This window comes from Zootoca vivipara, chromosome 2 (genome assembly GCF_965207765.1).
Source record: "Zootoca vivipara chromosome 2, rZooViv2.hap1.1, whole genome shotgun sequence".
Classification (NCBI taxonomy): domain Eukaryota; kingdom Metazoa; phylum Chordata; class Lepidosauria; order Squamata; family Lacertidae; genus Zootoca; species Zootoca vivipara.
Window position 1 is genome coordinate 114,821,746 of NC_142584.1, and position 13,082 is coordinate 114,834,827.

Sequence of the window (13,082 nt, forward strand, 5' to 3'; positions counted from 1 at the left end):
AAGCCAGGACGTGACATGTTCCATCACATTTCCAAACATTAATAATAATAATAATAATAATGTTATTATTTATACCCCATCCATCTAGATGGGTTTCCTCTGGGCGGCTCCCAACAGAATATTAAAAACAGGGTAAAACACCAAACATTAAAAAATTCCCTAACCTAAACAGTTACAGGTAGGTAGCTGTGTTGGTCTGACATAGTCGGGGGGGGGGATATGCTTCCAGTAGCACCTTAGAGACCACCTAAGTTTGTCATAGGTTTGAGCTTTCGTGTGCATGCACACTTCTTCAGATATCTGAGGAAGTGTGCATGTACACGGAAGCTCATACCTATGACAAACTTAGGTGGTCTCTAAGGTGCTACTGGAAGCAATCCCCCCGCCCTAAACAGGGCTGCCTTCAGATGTCTTCTAAAAGTCAGATAGTTGTTTAGAATCATAGAATCATAGAGTTGGAAGAGACCACAAGGGCCATCCAGTCCAACCCCCTGCCAAGCAGGAAAAACCATCAAAGCATTCTTGACATATGCCTGTCAAACCTCTGCTTAAAGACCTCCAAAGAAGGAGACTCCACCACACTCCTTGGTATCAAATTCCACTGCCAAACAGCTCTTACTGTCTTCAATCCAGACCAAAAATACTGTATCAAAAAATATCAGCAACTAGGGTTGAAGCTCTGGGGCTGGCTGGAGGCTGGAGGATAAGCAGCAAAGCAACCCCCACTGTGCCCTCAGACTCTATGGGGCTCCCTCCGCCCTCACTGACGTCCTTTTTGGACTCCGGGGAAGGTCTCCTCTACAGCTCCCTGCCACCATTTCCGGGTTTGAATTGAATAGTTTTGTTTCCCGACGCCATATAGTGTACAAGGTCATGCATGAGTCAAACACACATACCGTATTTTTTTTGGGGGGGGGAGGAATGCCTGTACTGACTTTGGAGGAAAGGGCCAAACTGTTGGCAATCAGTTTCAGTTTGAAGAACTCCCATCCTTCACATCATGGACTTTTTGTGCGGGCAAAAGTTGGCAAGTTGCATTTTCTGATCAAAGCACACATTCTGTGAATTTCATTTATTTATTTCTTACAACAGAGATGGGGAATTGCAGACCCAAAGGCCAAATGCAGGCCCTCTGCCAACCTGTTGAGCCGTGAACTTTTTATGTGAACCAAGAAGGTCTTGACACACTGGTAGGTGGAGGGTTATTGGTTTATTTTTGTTTTATTATGTACTGTGTATTTCGTGTTCTCATTTTGTATTTTTATGTTGATCTTCAGATGAAGGGCAGTATTCAAAATTAATAAACAACTACTACTACTACAATAATAGTTAAGAGCGGGTCCTTGCATTCATAGGAACCAACTCCTAGGGACTGAGGGGTCTTTGGTCACCCCAATAAAATATTTGAGGGGACTGGGACCCCCAAAATTGATGGGCATTGCCATTCAAATGGTGTGCGTGCACCGTGTCATGTGATCAATTATTTGGGGCAGGGTTTACCTGCCCTCCCTAATATTTTATTCAAGTTGTGTATCTGAAGAAGTGTGCATGCACACAAAAGCTCATACCAATGACAAACTTAGTAATGTGGTTTGCTGCCAGAAATACAGGGATTGCTTACTTTTAAAAAAAAGATGGGGTAAATTGATGGGGCCGGGCAGTCTGCCTAGCGTTGGCTATACGTTGCAAGAGTCCAAAGAGAACTTCCATATGCAGAGGCAGTGTACCGTTGAATGACAGCTGCCGAGCGACAAACAGTGAAGAAAGGTTCCTGGATGCATCTGACTGGCCTCAGTTGGAGACAGAATGCTGGGCTTGGTGGCGATTCTGACCACCAATGCGGAGAACGAGTTTGTCAGAGCAGGTTGTCAAATGTGTAACAGCAGGGATCATTCAGTTAGTCACCCGAGGGTTAATTACCCCCCCCCCCACAGTCAGTTAACCAAGTGGTTGCAGAGGTGTTGCTTAGCAACCAGCCATGATCTTTGCTGAGATAACACGTGCTCTGATTGGCTGTGCGATTCTGAGGGAGTTCCCCCCCCTGTCATTGTATGTCTTCCTGCTATGTACAAGGCCTGACCAAAACAAAACCCTCTGCTTATTGCTCCTCAAATTATACCCTGCTCCTGTTCAGTTTACTTGATAAAATACAGTCTTTTTGCTCTGGACTCCATCTGCTTTATTCAAGTCACTCCTCTAACAAGCTAACTTTTCATTAAGAGCCATACCTGCAGTATACATGTGGTGATACGACTCCCATCTCTGCCGTTGCATTTCAGCCACAAATCCAGTTTTGGGGTTTATTATTTTTATTATAACTTTTTACAACTCCATCCAGGTATACAGGTTTATCTAGGGTTCTTTTGCATTCATAAAATAATATTGGGAGGTGGGGAGGTCCTTGCCGGAAGGAGCTTGAAAGCAGGGGTGGAGAACATTTTTGAGGCTGAGGGCCACATTCACCGCTGGGGAATCTTTTGGTGGCCACATGGCACTGGTATGTGGGCAGGTTTTTACATACATCCTGCAGGCAGGCAAGAGGCCTTATTGGAGTTCAAGGCTGCACGCCAGCCTAGTAAAAACACCTGAGGAGATGCCAGTGAAGGATGTTGACTGGGGCGTGTTCTGAGGGCCACTTGGAGATACCCAGGGGGGCCGTTTTTTGACCTGCATTGGAGGTTCCCCACCCCTGCTTCACGGCATAAATCCGAAGTGTGGCCTAACCTTTTAAATTACAAAAACCGCAGAGCGCTTTCCTTCCGAGGCTGATTATTTGAAATTGAGAAGCGACACAAGAAAATGCATGACTGCAAACGGTTCAAAGGGGACAGTGGAATCTTGGTATATTCCAGAGGTTCAGGATGAGAGCCCGACCTCCGCCGGGCTCTCTTCGGCGTGGCTTCTTTTGTGCAGCATGAGGAGCGAGATCTGGCAGAAGCTTTCGCCGCACTCGGAGCAAGCGTAGAGTTTCCTGCCAAGGTGGACCCGCTGGTGCCGGGTGAGGTGCGACTTGCAAACAAACCCCTTCCCGCAGTCGGGACACTGGTGGGGCTTCTCGCCCGCGTGGCTGTGACTGTGCTGAATGAGGCCCGAGCGCGAGCCGTACTTCTTCCCACAGAGGGAGCAGGTGTACGGCTTTTCCCCGGTGTGGATTCTCTGGTGTCGGGTGAGGTCCGACATCCAGACGAAGCTCTTCTCGCACGCAGAGCAGTCGTACAGCGTGTTCCCTTTGTGGACTCTGCGGTGGCCGATCATGTGCTTCTTGTGAGTGAACCTCTCACCGCACTCTGTGCACTGGTACGTCATGGCCCCGTCGCAGTTCTTCTCCTGCTTGAAGAGGCCCGAGTTTTTCAGTGCCTTGCCGATCACGACGCAGCTCTTGGGCTTATGCTCTGGCAAAGTTCCAGCAAATACCTTCTTGCCTATTCCGCAAGGAACGGGTTTGCTCCCGGACTGCCTCTGCGGCCTACGAGGATCCCCAGAGGCTTTGGCGTGGTCCTCACAGAGGTCCTCTTCTGTAACACCTCCTGGAGACTTCCCATGTGGTTGATCCAGCTGGTCAGAGGTTTCCTGGTGACTGGGGCTCTCTCCGTTCTCACTTGCCTGCCAAACACCTAGTGGAACAAAGAGAAAGAACGAAAAGGATCCAGAGGGAGCCCTTTGGTCTGTTCTTTTTCTTTTAATTTTTTTTTTATTGAATTTTACATTACAAATTTAAATTCAAACATTAAACATCAACATCCTCATTTAGAAGCAAAATTAAAAAATTCCTTCAGTAACACCTTAAAGACCAACTAAGTTTTTATTTTAGTTGGTCTTTAAGGTGCTACTGAAGGAATTTTTTTATTTTGCTTTGACTCAGACCAACACGGCTACCTATCCTCATTTAGGATTGCCTGAATGCTTCGACTTCCCTCTGCCCTTCGGTGGTTACCATTGTCAATCTTTTTCTTTTCAACCGCTTCCCGTAATTTTCTCTCTCTCTCTCTTTTTTTAAAGAATCCATTTATACCATAGCTACAGGTAGTCTAGAATATAGATTAATTAATTAATTAATGAGCAATAGCAGGCCTAATTGAGCTTCTAGATGTCCCAAACAAAATACGTTCATCCTTCCTTTTTTGGACACGGGCAAGTCACTGGTGAAAGCCGCTTTTCAGAGAACGAGCATTCCTGCAATTGCAATTCCATGATTCTGTAAGAAGTGCCCTGCTGGATCTTGCTAAAGACCCATCGAGTTTCCCACATTCAGGGGCCACTCAGTTTGGAAGCAGGACCTGAAGACAACAGGCCCGGACCAGAACAGTGGGCTCACCTGGTCCAGCACCCTGTTCTCAGTGTCCTCAACCAAATGCCCCACCACTACAATACCCAAACGCCCCAGCACAACTCTCCCCAGCACAACTCTCCCAGCGACTGCCATTCAGAGGAATATACAGCTTCTGGCAGTGAAGGGAGAACACAAGCCATTGCAGCTAGTAGCCAGTCACCAGTGTTAAAGCAACGATTCTTCAACATCAACTTTGTTGGACTGGTCATGTTGTGTGGATGCCTGATTGTCGTCTTCCAAAGCAGCCTCTCTATTCCGAACTTAAAAATGGAAAGCGTAATGCTGGTGGTCAACAAAAGAGGTTTAAAGACTCTCTCAAGGAAAATCTTTTAAAAATGTAGTATAAACACCAGCAATTGGGAAACACTGGCCTGTGAGCGCTCCAGTTGGAGAACAGCCTTTACCAAAGGTGTCATGGGCTTTGAAGATGCTCGATCTCAGGACGCAAGGGAGAAACGTGCTAAGAGGAAGGCACGCTTGGCAAACCCTCACCATGATCAACTCCCACCCAGAAACCTTTGTCCCCACTGTGGAAGGATGTGTGGATGCAGAATTGGCCTCCACAGTCACTTACGGACTCACTGTTAAAACCATGTTATTGGAAGACACTATGTGGAACGCCCTCTCAGCAGATGTCGAGACAATAAGCAATTATTTTACTTTTAGAAGACAACTGAAGGCAGCCCTGTTTAGGGAAGTTTTTAATGTTTGATGCTGCACTGTTTTTAATATTCAGCTCCCTTTCCAAAACCAGATGCTGCCATGTCTTGTGTACGTTGGATGAAGATGTCCTGCCTTTTGTCTCTCCTGGATCTCCTACTATTCAGCTTCGCTGGACGTTAGTGTTATGGGCAGGAAGAACTTCCCTCTGCCCATGTTCTTCACAAAGCCAGCCAAGCTGGTGGCCCTCATTGCCTCCTGTGGACGGGAGTTCTGAAGTTTAACTGTGTGGACTGCGTGAAAAAGTACCTTATTCTGCCTGTCCTGACTCCTCTTCCAACATTTGGCTTCATTGGGTGCCCACAAGTTCTAGTTTTATAAGAGAGGGTGAAAAACCTCTTTCTCCAAAACCTGCATAATATTATACCCCTCCATCATCACGTTCCTGACTTTTTATTCTTCTACGCTAAAAAGCTCTAAAGGGGGGGGGTAACCTTTCCTTCGAGGAGAGTTGCTCTGGCACCTTAATTGTTTTTTGGTTGTGTGTGCGCTTACGGACAATTGCTCCAAAAAATAAATCAAAAATCAAAATAGCCATGGAAGGAATGGTGAATATTCTTTATTGTGCTCACAACTGAATGCTCCTGCATTATACAATGTCTAAACACAGGACATTTTTCTGACTGAAGTTTAGCCCGGGTGAGCAATCCACTCAATCACTCATTGGCAGTATTGATTTCCTGCACCCCTCCCCGCTGCCATGGAAAAATAACCCCCCTGCAGTCCATGCCATCTGTACAGCTTAGCGCGCCGTGTGGATTCTCTGATGTCTATTAAGGCAGGTGTTGCGAGAGAACCTTTTCCCGCACACGGGGCACTCGTGGGGCTTTTCCCCCGTATGAATCCTGCGGTGCGTGTTAAGGTTAGCTTTCTGGCTAAAGCTTTTCCCGCACCGCGAGCACTCGTAGGGTCTTTCCCCCGTGTGGATTCTCTGGTGAGTGTTAAGGTAGGAGCTGCGAGAGAACCTTTTGCCACAAGTGGGGCACTTGTGCGGCCTCTCGCTCTCGCATCTCTTGCGGTGCCCGAGAAGGTGGAACTTCTGGCCAAACCGCTTCCCGCAATCGGAGCACTGGAATGGCTTTTCTCCCGAGTGGATGTTCTCGTGCTTAAGGAGGTTCGCGCCCTGGCCGAACCTCTTCCTATACGCGGTGCAGACGCTTGGTCTCTTACCAGTGTGACTCCTCCACTGCTGTGCATCCTCATTCAGATCATGGAATGTGCCCCCAAACGGGACAGACACACCAACTTCTCGCTCCGAGTCCGCTTCCTGGTGCCCACCCAGAGCGTTTCCCTGCTCGGGGAAACAGGAAACTTCTTCTCCTGCGCCCCAAACCGACGTCCCACGTGGTGACAGATGCTCGCGATCTTCCGGGGCGTACCTCTCCGTTTTGTTGAGGTTCGTCCACCCTTTAGCTCCTGAACGGGAAAATAAAATTTCACATAAGTGCTGGACATGCAAAGAGGTTGAGGGTACATTTTTTTCATATGTGGTGGACTTATAAAAGGGTAAAAGAGTCCTGAGAAATAATTGTATAATAAACCAAATAAAATGTTTAAAAGTACTTAAAAACAACAATAACCAGTGTCCATTTTGTTGGGGATAATTTGGAGGGAAATTCCCAGGTGTCAAAAACCGGTTATTTATGTATTAGGCCGGGTGATGACTTTTTCATTTTTTCTCTCAAAAAATATTTCCTGTAGCACAAATGGATGAACTTTTGCCTATTAATGACTAAAATGAGGTATATTCCATTGAAATATTAAAAAAGGTCACACACAAACCGTTTTTAATTTTTTTGTATGCCGTTTTACCATTTCATAAAATTGTATTAACAATTCTATATATATTTCATATCAATTTTGGACACAACACTACATGCCACAATGGGGGGTGTTCTTAGCAACATAGGGTATACATATGTCACACCTGCGCAAGGTAAAAGCCCCTTTTTGGGACCTCAAAACTCAGCCAGCAGACCCTGCCAGACATGCTGGGAAAAGAACCTACAGGAGAGGTAGCAAAACATCGTCCTCTAGCGGTGTCTATACTGTTACTGCAGCTAAAAAAAGCTTCCTTGTGTGTTTAATGTTGTATATATGTGACTCTAAAGCTTGGGTTCAATTTTATATACTTCAAAAATGGTCGAAAAACTGATAAATAAAATTTATAAAATCATTTTGTGTGTGAGGTTTTTTTTATCAAATCTCTTTGAAAGTAAGATTTTATCTAATCTTTAATGAAAGCTCATCAAATTATGATACAGGGAAATGAGGTTGTAAAAAAGTCATCACCCTATTATGTATGCAACAACTGCAGCCCGTAACACAGCCTCCTGCAGGAGGGAATGAGGCAGTTTAACTATGAACTTAAGTGAAGAAGGACATCCTCTCCGTGGTCCTGAACCTTCCAACCTATTCCGAGCGCCTAAAGACACACCTTTGCCATCCTCACCTGTCAAGAGGGCCTCTCCATGGTCAGCTTCCTGCTTGGTCTCCCGGCGCATCTGCCGGTGGACAGGTTCAGAAGGAACCAGCCCCGGCTCGCAGAAACTCAGGACCACCTCCTCAAACGGCACGCTTACCTGAAATAGCAGAGGAGATTCTCTAAGGACAGGACTTAGGGCAGGGATAGAGTAGGAATCCCCCCCAACCCGCAGGTTGCAAGCGGCTCTCCACCAGACTTCCCCTGGCCCTTCGAGTTCCCCTCCCCTCCAGCCCATCAGCTTTTCAGCAAGGGATCGCGTGAGCAACAGAGGAACGGTTTGTGATTACGGATGGGAGATGCTGTCCTTTATTATTCTCACCTTCTCAGTCAAATTTCAAGTTCCTTTATCCACATTTTTACATAGGTTCGCTGGTTCTTTTTATTTTAAATATTGGGTTTTGATCAAGATGATGATTGGTGGAATGCTCTCCCAAGGGAGGCTCGCCTGGCGCCTTCATTATACAGCTTTAGGCGTATAGCGTTCCTCTTCCACCAGGGCTTTGGCTGATTAACATCCTATATCCTTTTAAATGTGTTTGTGGGATGGGGAGAGTGAGGATTCTTGGTTTGTTTTGCTCTTGTTTGTGTTTTTATTTGAGAATGTATTTTTATGCTGTGAACCGCTCTGAGATCTACAGATGAAGGGTGATATATTTAACAAATAAATAATAATGATACTGAACAGTAAGAGTCAGCACAATTTTTGTACCTGTTACTTGGCTGTAGAAATGCACTGCAACATTTGGAGAAACGACCATTTTGATGGATGCCTGTGTTTTAGTTGGACAGTGCTTCGAAATGTGTCAGCTACCTAACTGCCAACCAAATCAAGTCAAGTCATTTTATTACGGCCAATGACAAGTATACAAACGAAACACCAATTACAAAATTTCCCGCCCGTCTGATTCACTTTATCTGCAGCCTTTATAGCCCCAGGCATTTGGCTAATTGAACAATCAATGGCCTTTTACCCTATGGGTTTTTAAAAAACTGTTTTGCTTGTTATTATGTTATGTATTTTTTATTACCCAGGTGGCGCTGTGGGTTAAACCAGAGTCTAGGGCTTGCTGATCAGAAGGTCGGCGGTTCGAATCCCTGCGACGGGGTGACTCCTGTTGCTTGGTCCCAGCTCCTGCCCACCTAGCAGTTCGAAAGCACATCAAAGTGCAAGTAGATAAATAGGGACCGCTCCGGCGGGAAGGTAAACGGTGTTTCCGTGTGCTGCTCTGGTTCGCCAGAAGCATCTTTGTCATGCTGGCCACATGACCCGGAAGCTGTCTGCGGACAAACGCCGGCTCCCTTGGCCTATAGAGCGAGATGAGCGCCGCAACCCTAGAGTCGGATACGACTGGACCTGATGGTCAGGAGCCCCTTTACCTTTACCTTATTTTTTATTATATAATATAAACAGCCCTGTGATTCTTGGAGGAAGGGTGGCATAGAAATTCAATAAATAATAATTTTTTTTTTACAAAACCTGCCCTCCCCTTCGCCAGGTTACTGGCTGCTCATCTGTTTCCCGCTTGGGAAAAGCAAAGAACACAAGGAGCTCACCTGAGGTTTTGGCTGCTCTGCCTCCCGCTGCCTCAGCAGGAAGTCCTCGGCCAGGGCCACTGCCTGGGAGCAGGTCTCTGGCCCCCGTTCCCTGACCCAGCTCTGGATCTCTGGAGGCAGGATGGTCAGGAATTGCTCCAGGATCAGCAGCTCCAGGATCTGCTCCTTGGAGTGCCTCTCCACCTTCAGCCACCGCCGGCAGAACTCCTGGAGGCGGCTGTAGGCCCCTCTCGGCCCCTCGGCTTCCCGGTAGCAGAAGCGCCGGAAGTACTGGCGGTTCGTCTCCCTGCTGATGGCATCCCCGCGCAAGATGGCCGCCTTCACTTTCCCATAATCCTCTCTGTCCTGGCCCTCCAGCCTGTGGAAGGCCCGCTCGGCTTCTCCGCTGAGGGCTGGTGAGAGCCGGGCTGCCCACTCCTCCCGGGGCCACCGGCAGGCTTCCGCCACTTGCTCGAAGGAGGCAAAGAAGGCCTTGGTATCATCCCAGGGGGTGGGCTCCTCTGGCGGCTGCGGGACCCCCCAACCCACGTGAGGGGACTCCACTTCCTTCAGGAACTCCTGCCACTGGACTTCCCAGCGCTGAAGGATCCCTTCCCCTCCTTCCTCTTTCACTTGGTGCTGGGACGGCATCTTTTGCAGGAATTCCCGGATGCAGCCCCTCTGGTGGGGTCTCCTCACACTCTCTGCTCCCTCCACCGGTTTGGGGGCTGCTTGGCTTGGTTCCTCCATTTTCATCCCTGGTGCAAGCCTCTCGTGCACGATCACAGAGGGGGCTGAACAGGAGGTCCTGGCTCCCTGGGCAAAAGAGGCATTTATATAATTATTATTAATATTATTTATTAAAGTTATATGTCACCCGATAGCCCCAGGTCTCAGAAAAATGTGAGTGATTTATTTGAAATGTTAGCAAAGACACTCAAACAAGGCAGACAAGAGTCTGGAGAGAAGTCCTGCAACAACACTTTACTGAGAAAACTGAACAGAATAAGCCCACAAGAATGAAAACACTCTACAGAGTATGAGGAGAAAGGAACATAGAGAAGTCTTTTGTACTTCAAGCCTTGCATGTAGCAGGGAAACACTGACCCAAGCATACAGAAGAAAAATTCCTTCAGAACTACACAACCAATCACAGCATTTGCTACCTGAGTAAACATCATGCCACTCTTGCCTGGTTGCCAAGCTGACTTACTGGTATCAGAATTACAAACTGAATTACAAAAAAGAGTAACCTCAAGTCTGTGGGGAGCGGAGGGGGAATGTGGCCTTTCAATCTTCTCTGTCTGGTTCTTGCAACTCTTCTCAGCCTAGATCCTTTACTGGCTCCGATTTGCACCCTCTTTAGGTGTTTTAACTGATTATAATATTGCATCTTAAAACTGCTATATCTGCCCCTGTGCAAGTAGCTTCTGGAAGGTTTCCCATAAGAGAATTTGGCCTTTGGGGTGAAAAAGGGCTCCATACCTCTGCAATAAAATACACCACTTGAGGTAGCAACTCCAAAACGATTGCGGAAAAGAAGAGAAAACAGTAGTCTAAAAATTAATAAATCATAAAACACCCAGAGTAAAAGTACAGTCGTACCTTGGATCTCGAATGGAATCTGTTCCGGAAGTCTGTTCGACTTCCGAAAATGTTCGAAAACCAAGGCACAGCTTCTGATTGGCTGCACGAGCTTCCAGCACTCAATCAGAAGCCGCAGAAGCAGCGTCGGACATTTGGGTTCTAAAGAACATTCCCAAACCGCAACACTCACTTTTGGGTTTATGGCGTTTGGGAGCCAAAACGTTCGAGTCGAAGGCATTCGACAACCAAGGTATGACACTAGTTGCATTGGCCTGTAACAGGGATGATTTATATTTGTTTTTTTAAAAAAACTTGCAATCACAAAAATAAGGTGGTCCTAAAAATATATGAGGTGGTTCTTAAAAGAAGATCCCAATGTACAGTTGCCAACTGTCCAGAAAAATACAACCTGGCCTGCTCCTCTTCCTTGAAGACAGTTCTGATCCCCAGAAATCAGACAGCACAGCTTTTCAGTGTGGTGTAGTGGTTAAGAGCGATAGATTCATAATCTGGTGAACCGGGTTCGCTTCCCCGCTCCTCCACATGCAGCTCCTGGGTGACCTTGGGCTAGTCACACTTCTCTGAAGTCTCTCAGCCCAACTCACCTCACAGAGTGTTTGTTGTGAGGGAGGAAGGGAAAGGAGAATGTTAGCCGCTTTGAGACTCCTTAGGGTAGTGATAAAGCGGGATATCAAATCCAAACTCTTCTTCTTTCATGGCTTCAAAATAAACATCATAAATAAACATCACCTGACACATCTTATACCTGCTGTTCCTCCAAGGGGCTGCATCACAAAATGGAAGGCTATGGCCGCTACTAGGATTGCCAGATTCAATAGAGGACAGGACTTCTGTGCCTTTAATTGCCCTGCTCTCTTTTGAGTCTGGAGACCTTAAAGAGAAACCAGCAGATCCTTTGTTTAATTTCCAAGCAAAGGGTCTGCTGGTTTCTCTTAAAGGTTTCCAGACTCAAAAGAGAGCAGGGCAATTAAAGGCACAGAAGTCCTGTCCTCTATTGAGTCTGGCAACCCTAGGAGGAGGGCTGGAACCTGGCTCGCTATTATCCTAGTCTGACTTTCGCAAGAGCCCTCAGGTTCAGGCCAGTGGCCCCTCTAGTCTGGCGTCCTGTTCTCACAGTGGCCAACCTGTGGGAAAGCAGGAGCTGAGGGCAGGAGCCCTTTCTCCCCCTCCTGCTGTGGTTTCCAGCAACTGGGATTTCTATGCATTGGAACCCAGGAAGCTGCACAGAGCCAGACCCCTGGGTCCATGTGCAGCTCAGCATTGTCGTCATTATGACAGCCAGTGGCTTGCCAGGGTTGCAGACGGGGTGGGGGCATCGCTGGCCCTAACCTAGAGATGCTGGGGGCTGCAAATGTTGCAAGGCACCTGCTCATTGCAACCTTGGCTGGCTGTTTGTTTCTTTCCACCCACCAAAGGAATCCCTCTCGCTTCTTAACTTCTTGCATCTCTCCTCCCCCTTTTTTTTAAAAAAGCAAAAGCACAATCTGCAATTTGAAGCAATTTCCAAGAACTCACCCCAAAATCACACACACTCTCTCTCTCCTTCCCAAAAGAGCCGCGGAGAGGAAGAAATGGCACACAGGAAGTGAAATTGTGACTTTTCACGTCCTGCCTCGCCTGCCTCTCTCTCTCTCTTGCACATCACCCCCCCCCAACACACCAAAACATGCACTCCCACACTTCCGCATTTCCACCCTAGGAAGCCTAAACACACCTCCCAGAACCCCTCTAGGACTCGCAAGGAGCTCGCTGGCTTTAACTCTTCGAACACCTTGAGTAGGTTGTGGGTGTTTGCCCTCGCGTAGCTGTGAAGTGGCACATAGGCTCAGTGGGTGGAGCACAAGCTGGGAAATGTACATTTTATCCATTATATTTAGATTCATTCATTTATTCATTGATTGATTGTGTTTAAATCATTCTAAACATTTCGTGCTGGTTCCTTTTGGTTTTCAATAGGAAATGTTTTTTTGAAAAGGAAATGTTGAAGAATTATAGAAGCATAGAAGGAAATAAACAACTATCTGACTTTTAGAAGACATCTGAAGGCAGTTTTTTATGTTTTATCATGTTTTTAATATTCTGCTGGGAACTGCCCAGAGTGGCTGGGGAAACCCAGCCAGATGGACAGGGAATGAATGAATGAATAAATGAATAATAATAATTATTATTATCCCAGAATTTCAGAGTTGGAAGGGGATCCCCGAGGATCTTCTAGTCCAACCCTCTCCAATGCAACTGTCCCATACAGGGATCGAACCTGCAATATTGGCATTGTCAGCACCTGCTCTAACCTACTGAGCCTGTCACACACAGAGAGAGACAGTGCAGTGCAGTGGTTACTGCGATGGACTATGATCAAATCCCCACTCTGCCATGAAGCTTGCTGTCACCAGCTCTCAGTCTAAC

General features: G+C 46.9%; 1 protein-coding gene across 4 annotated transcripts; it reads right to left on the minus strand.

Moving 5' to 3' along the window:
- Window positions 1–356: 356 nt before the first annotated feature.
- LOC118081190 (zinc finger protein with KRAB and SCAN domains 1) lies at window positions 357–12,368 on the minus strand. 4 transcript variants are annotated; one of them, XM_035107495.3, is made up of 6 exons: window positions 12,192–12,348; window positions 11,065–11,255; window positions 9,090–9,884; window positions 7,503–7,632; window positions 6,221–6,466; window positions 357–3,614 (listed from the first exon to the last, which is right to left on the minus strand). In XM_035107495.3, the coding sequence occupies exons 3-6, from the start codon at window positions 9,822–9,824 to the stop codon at window positions 2,857–2,859; spliced, it is 1,869 nt and encodes a 622-aa protein (XP_034963386.3). In that variant the 5' UTR covers window positions 9,825–9,884; window positions 11,065–11,255; window positions 12,192–12,348; the 3' UTR covers window positions 357–2,856. The 4 variants fall into 4 exon arrangements, with proteins under 4 accessions (XP_034963386.3, XP_034963384.3, XP_088520023.1 ...); XM_035107493.3 differs by lacking the exon at window positions 11,065–11,255 and having other exon boundaries at window positions 12,192–12,299; XM_088663897.1 differs by lacking the exon at window positions 357–3,614 and having other exon boundaries at window positions 5,588–6,466; window positions 12,192–12,343.
- Between the last annotated feature and the right edge of the window lie 714 nt (window positions 12,369–13,082).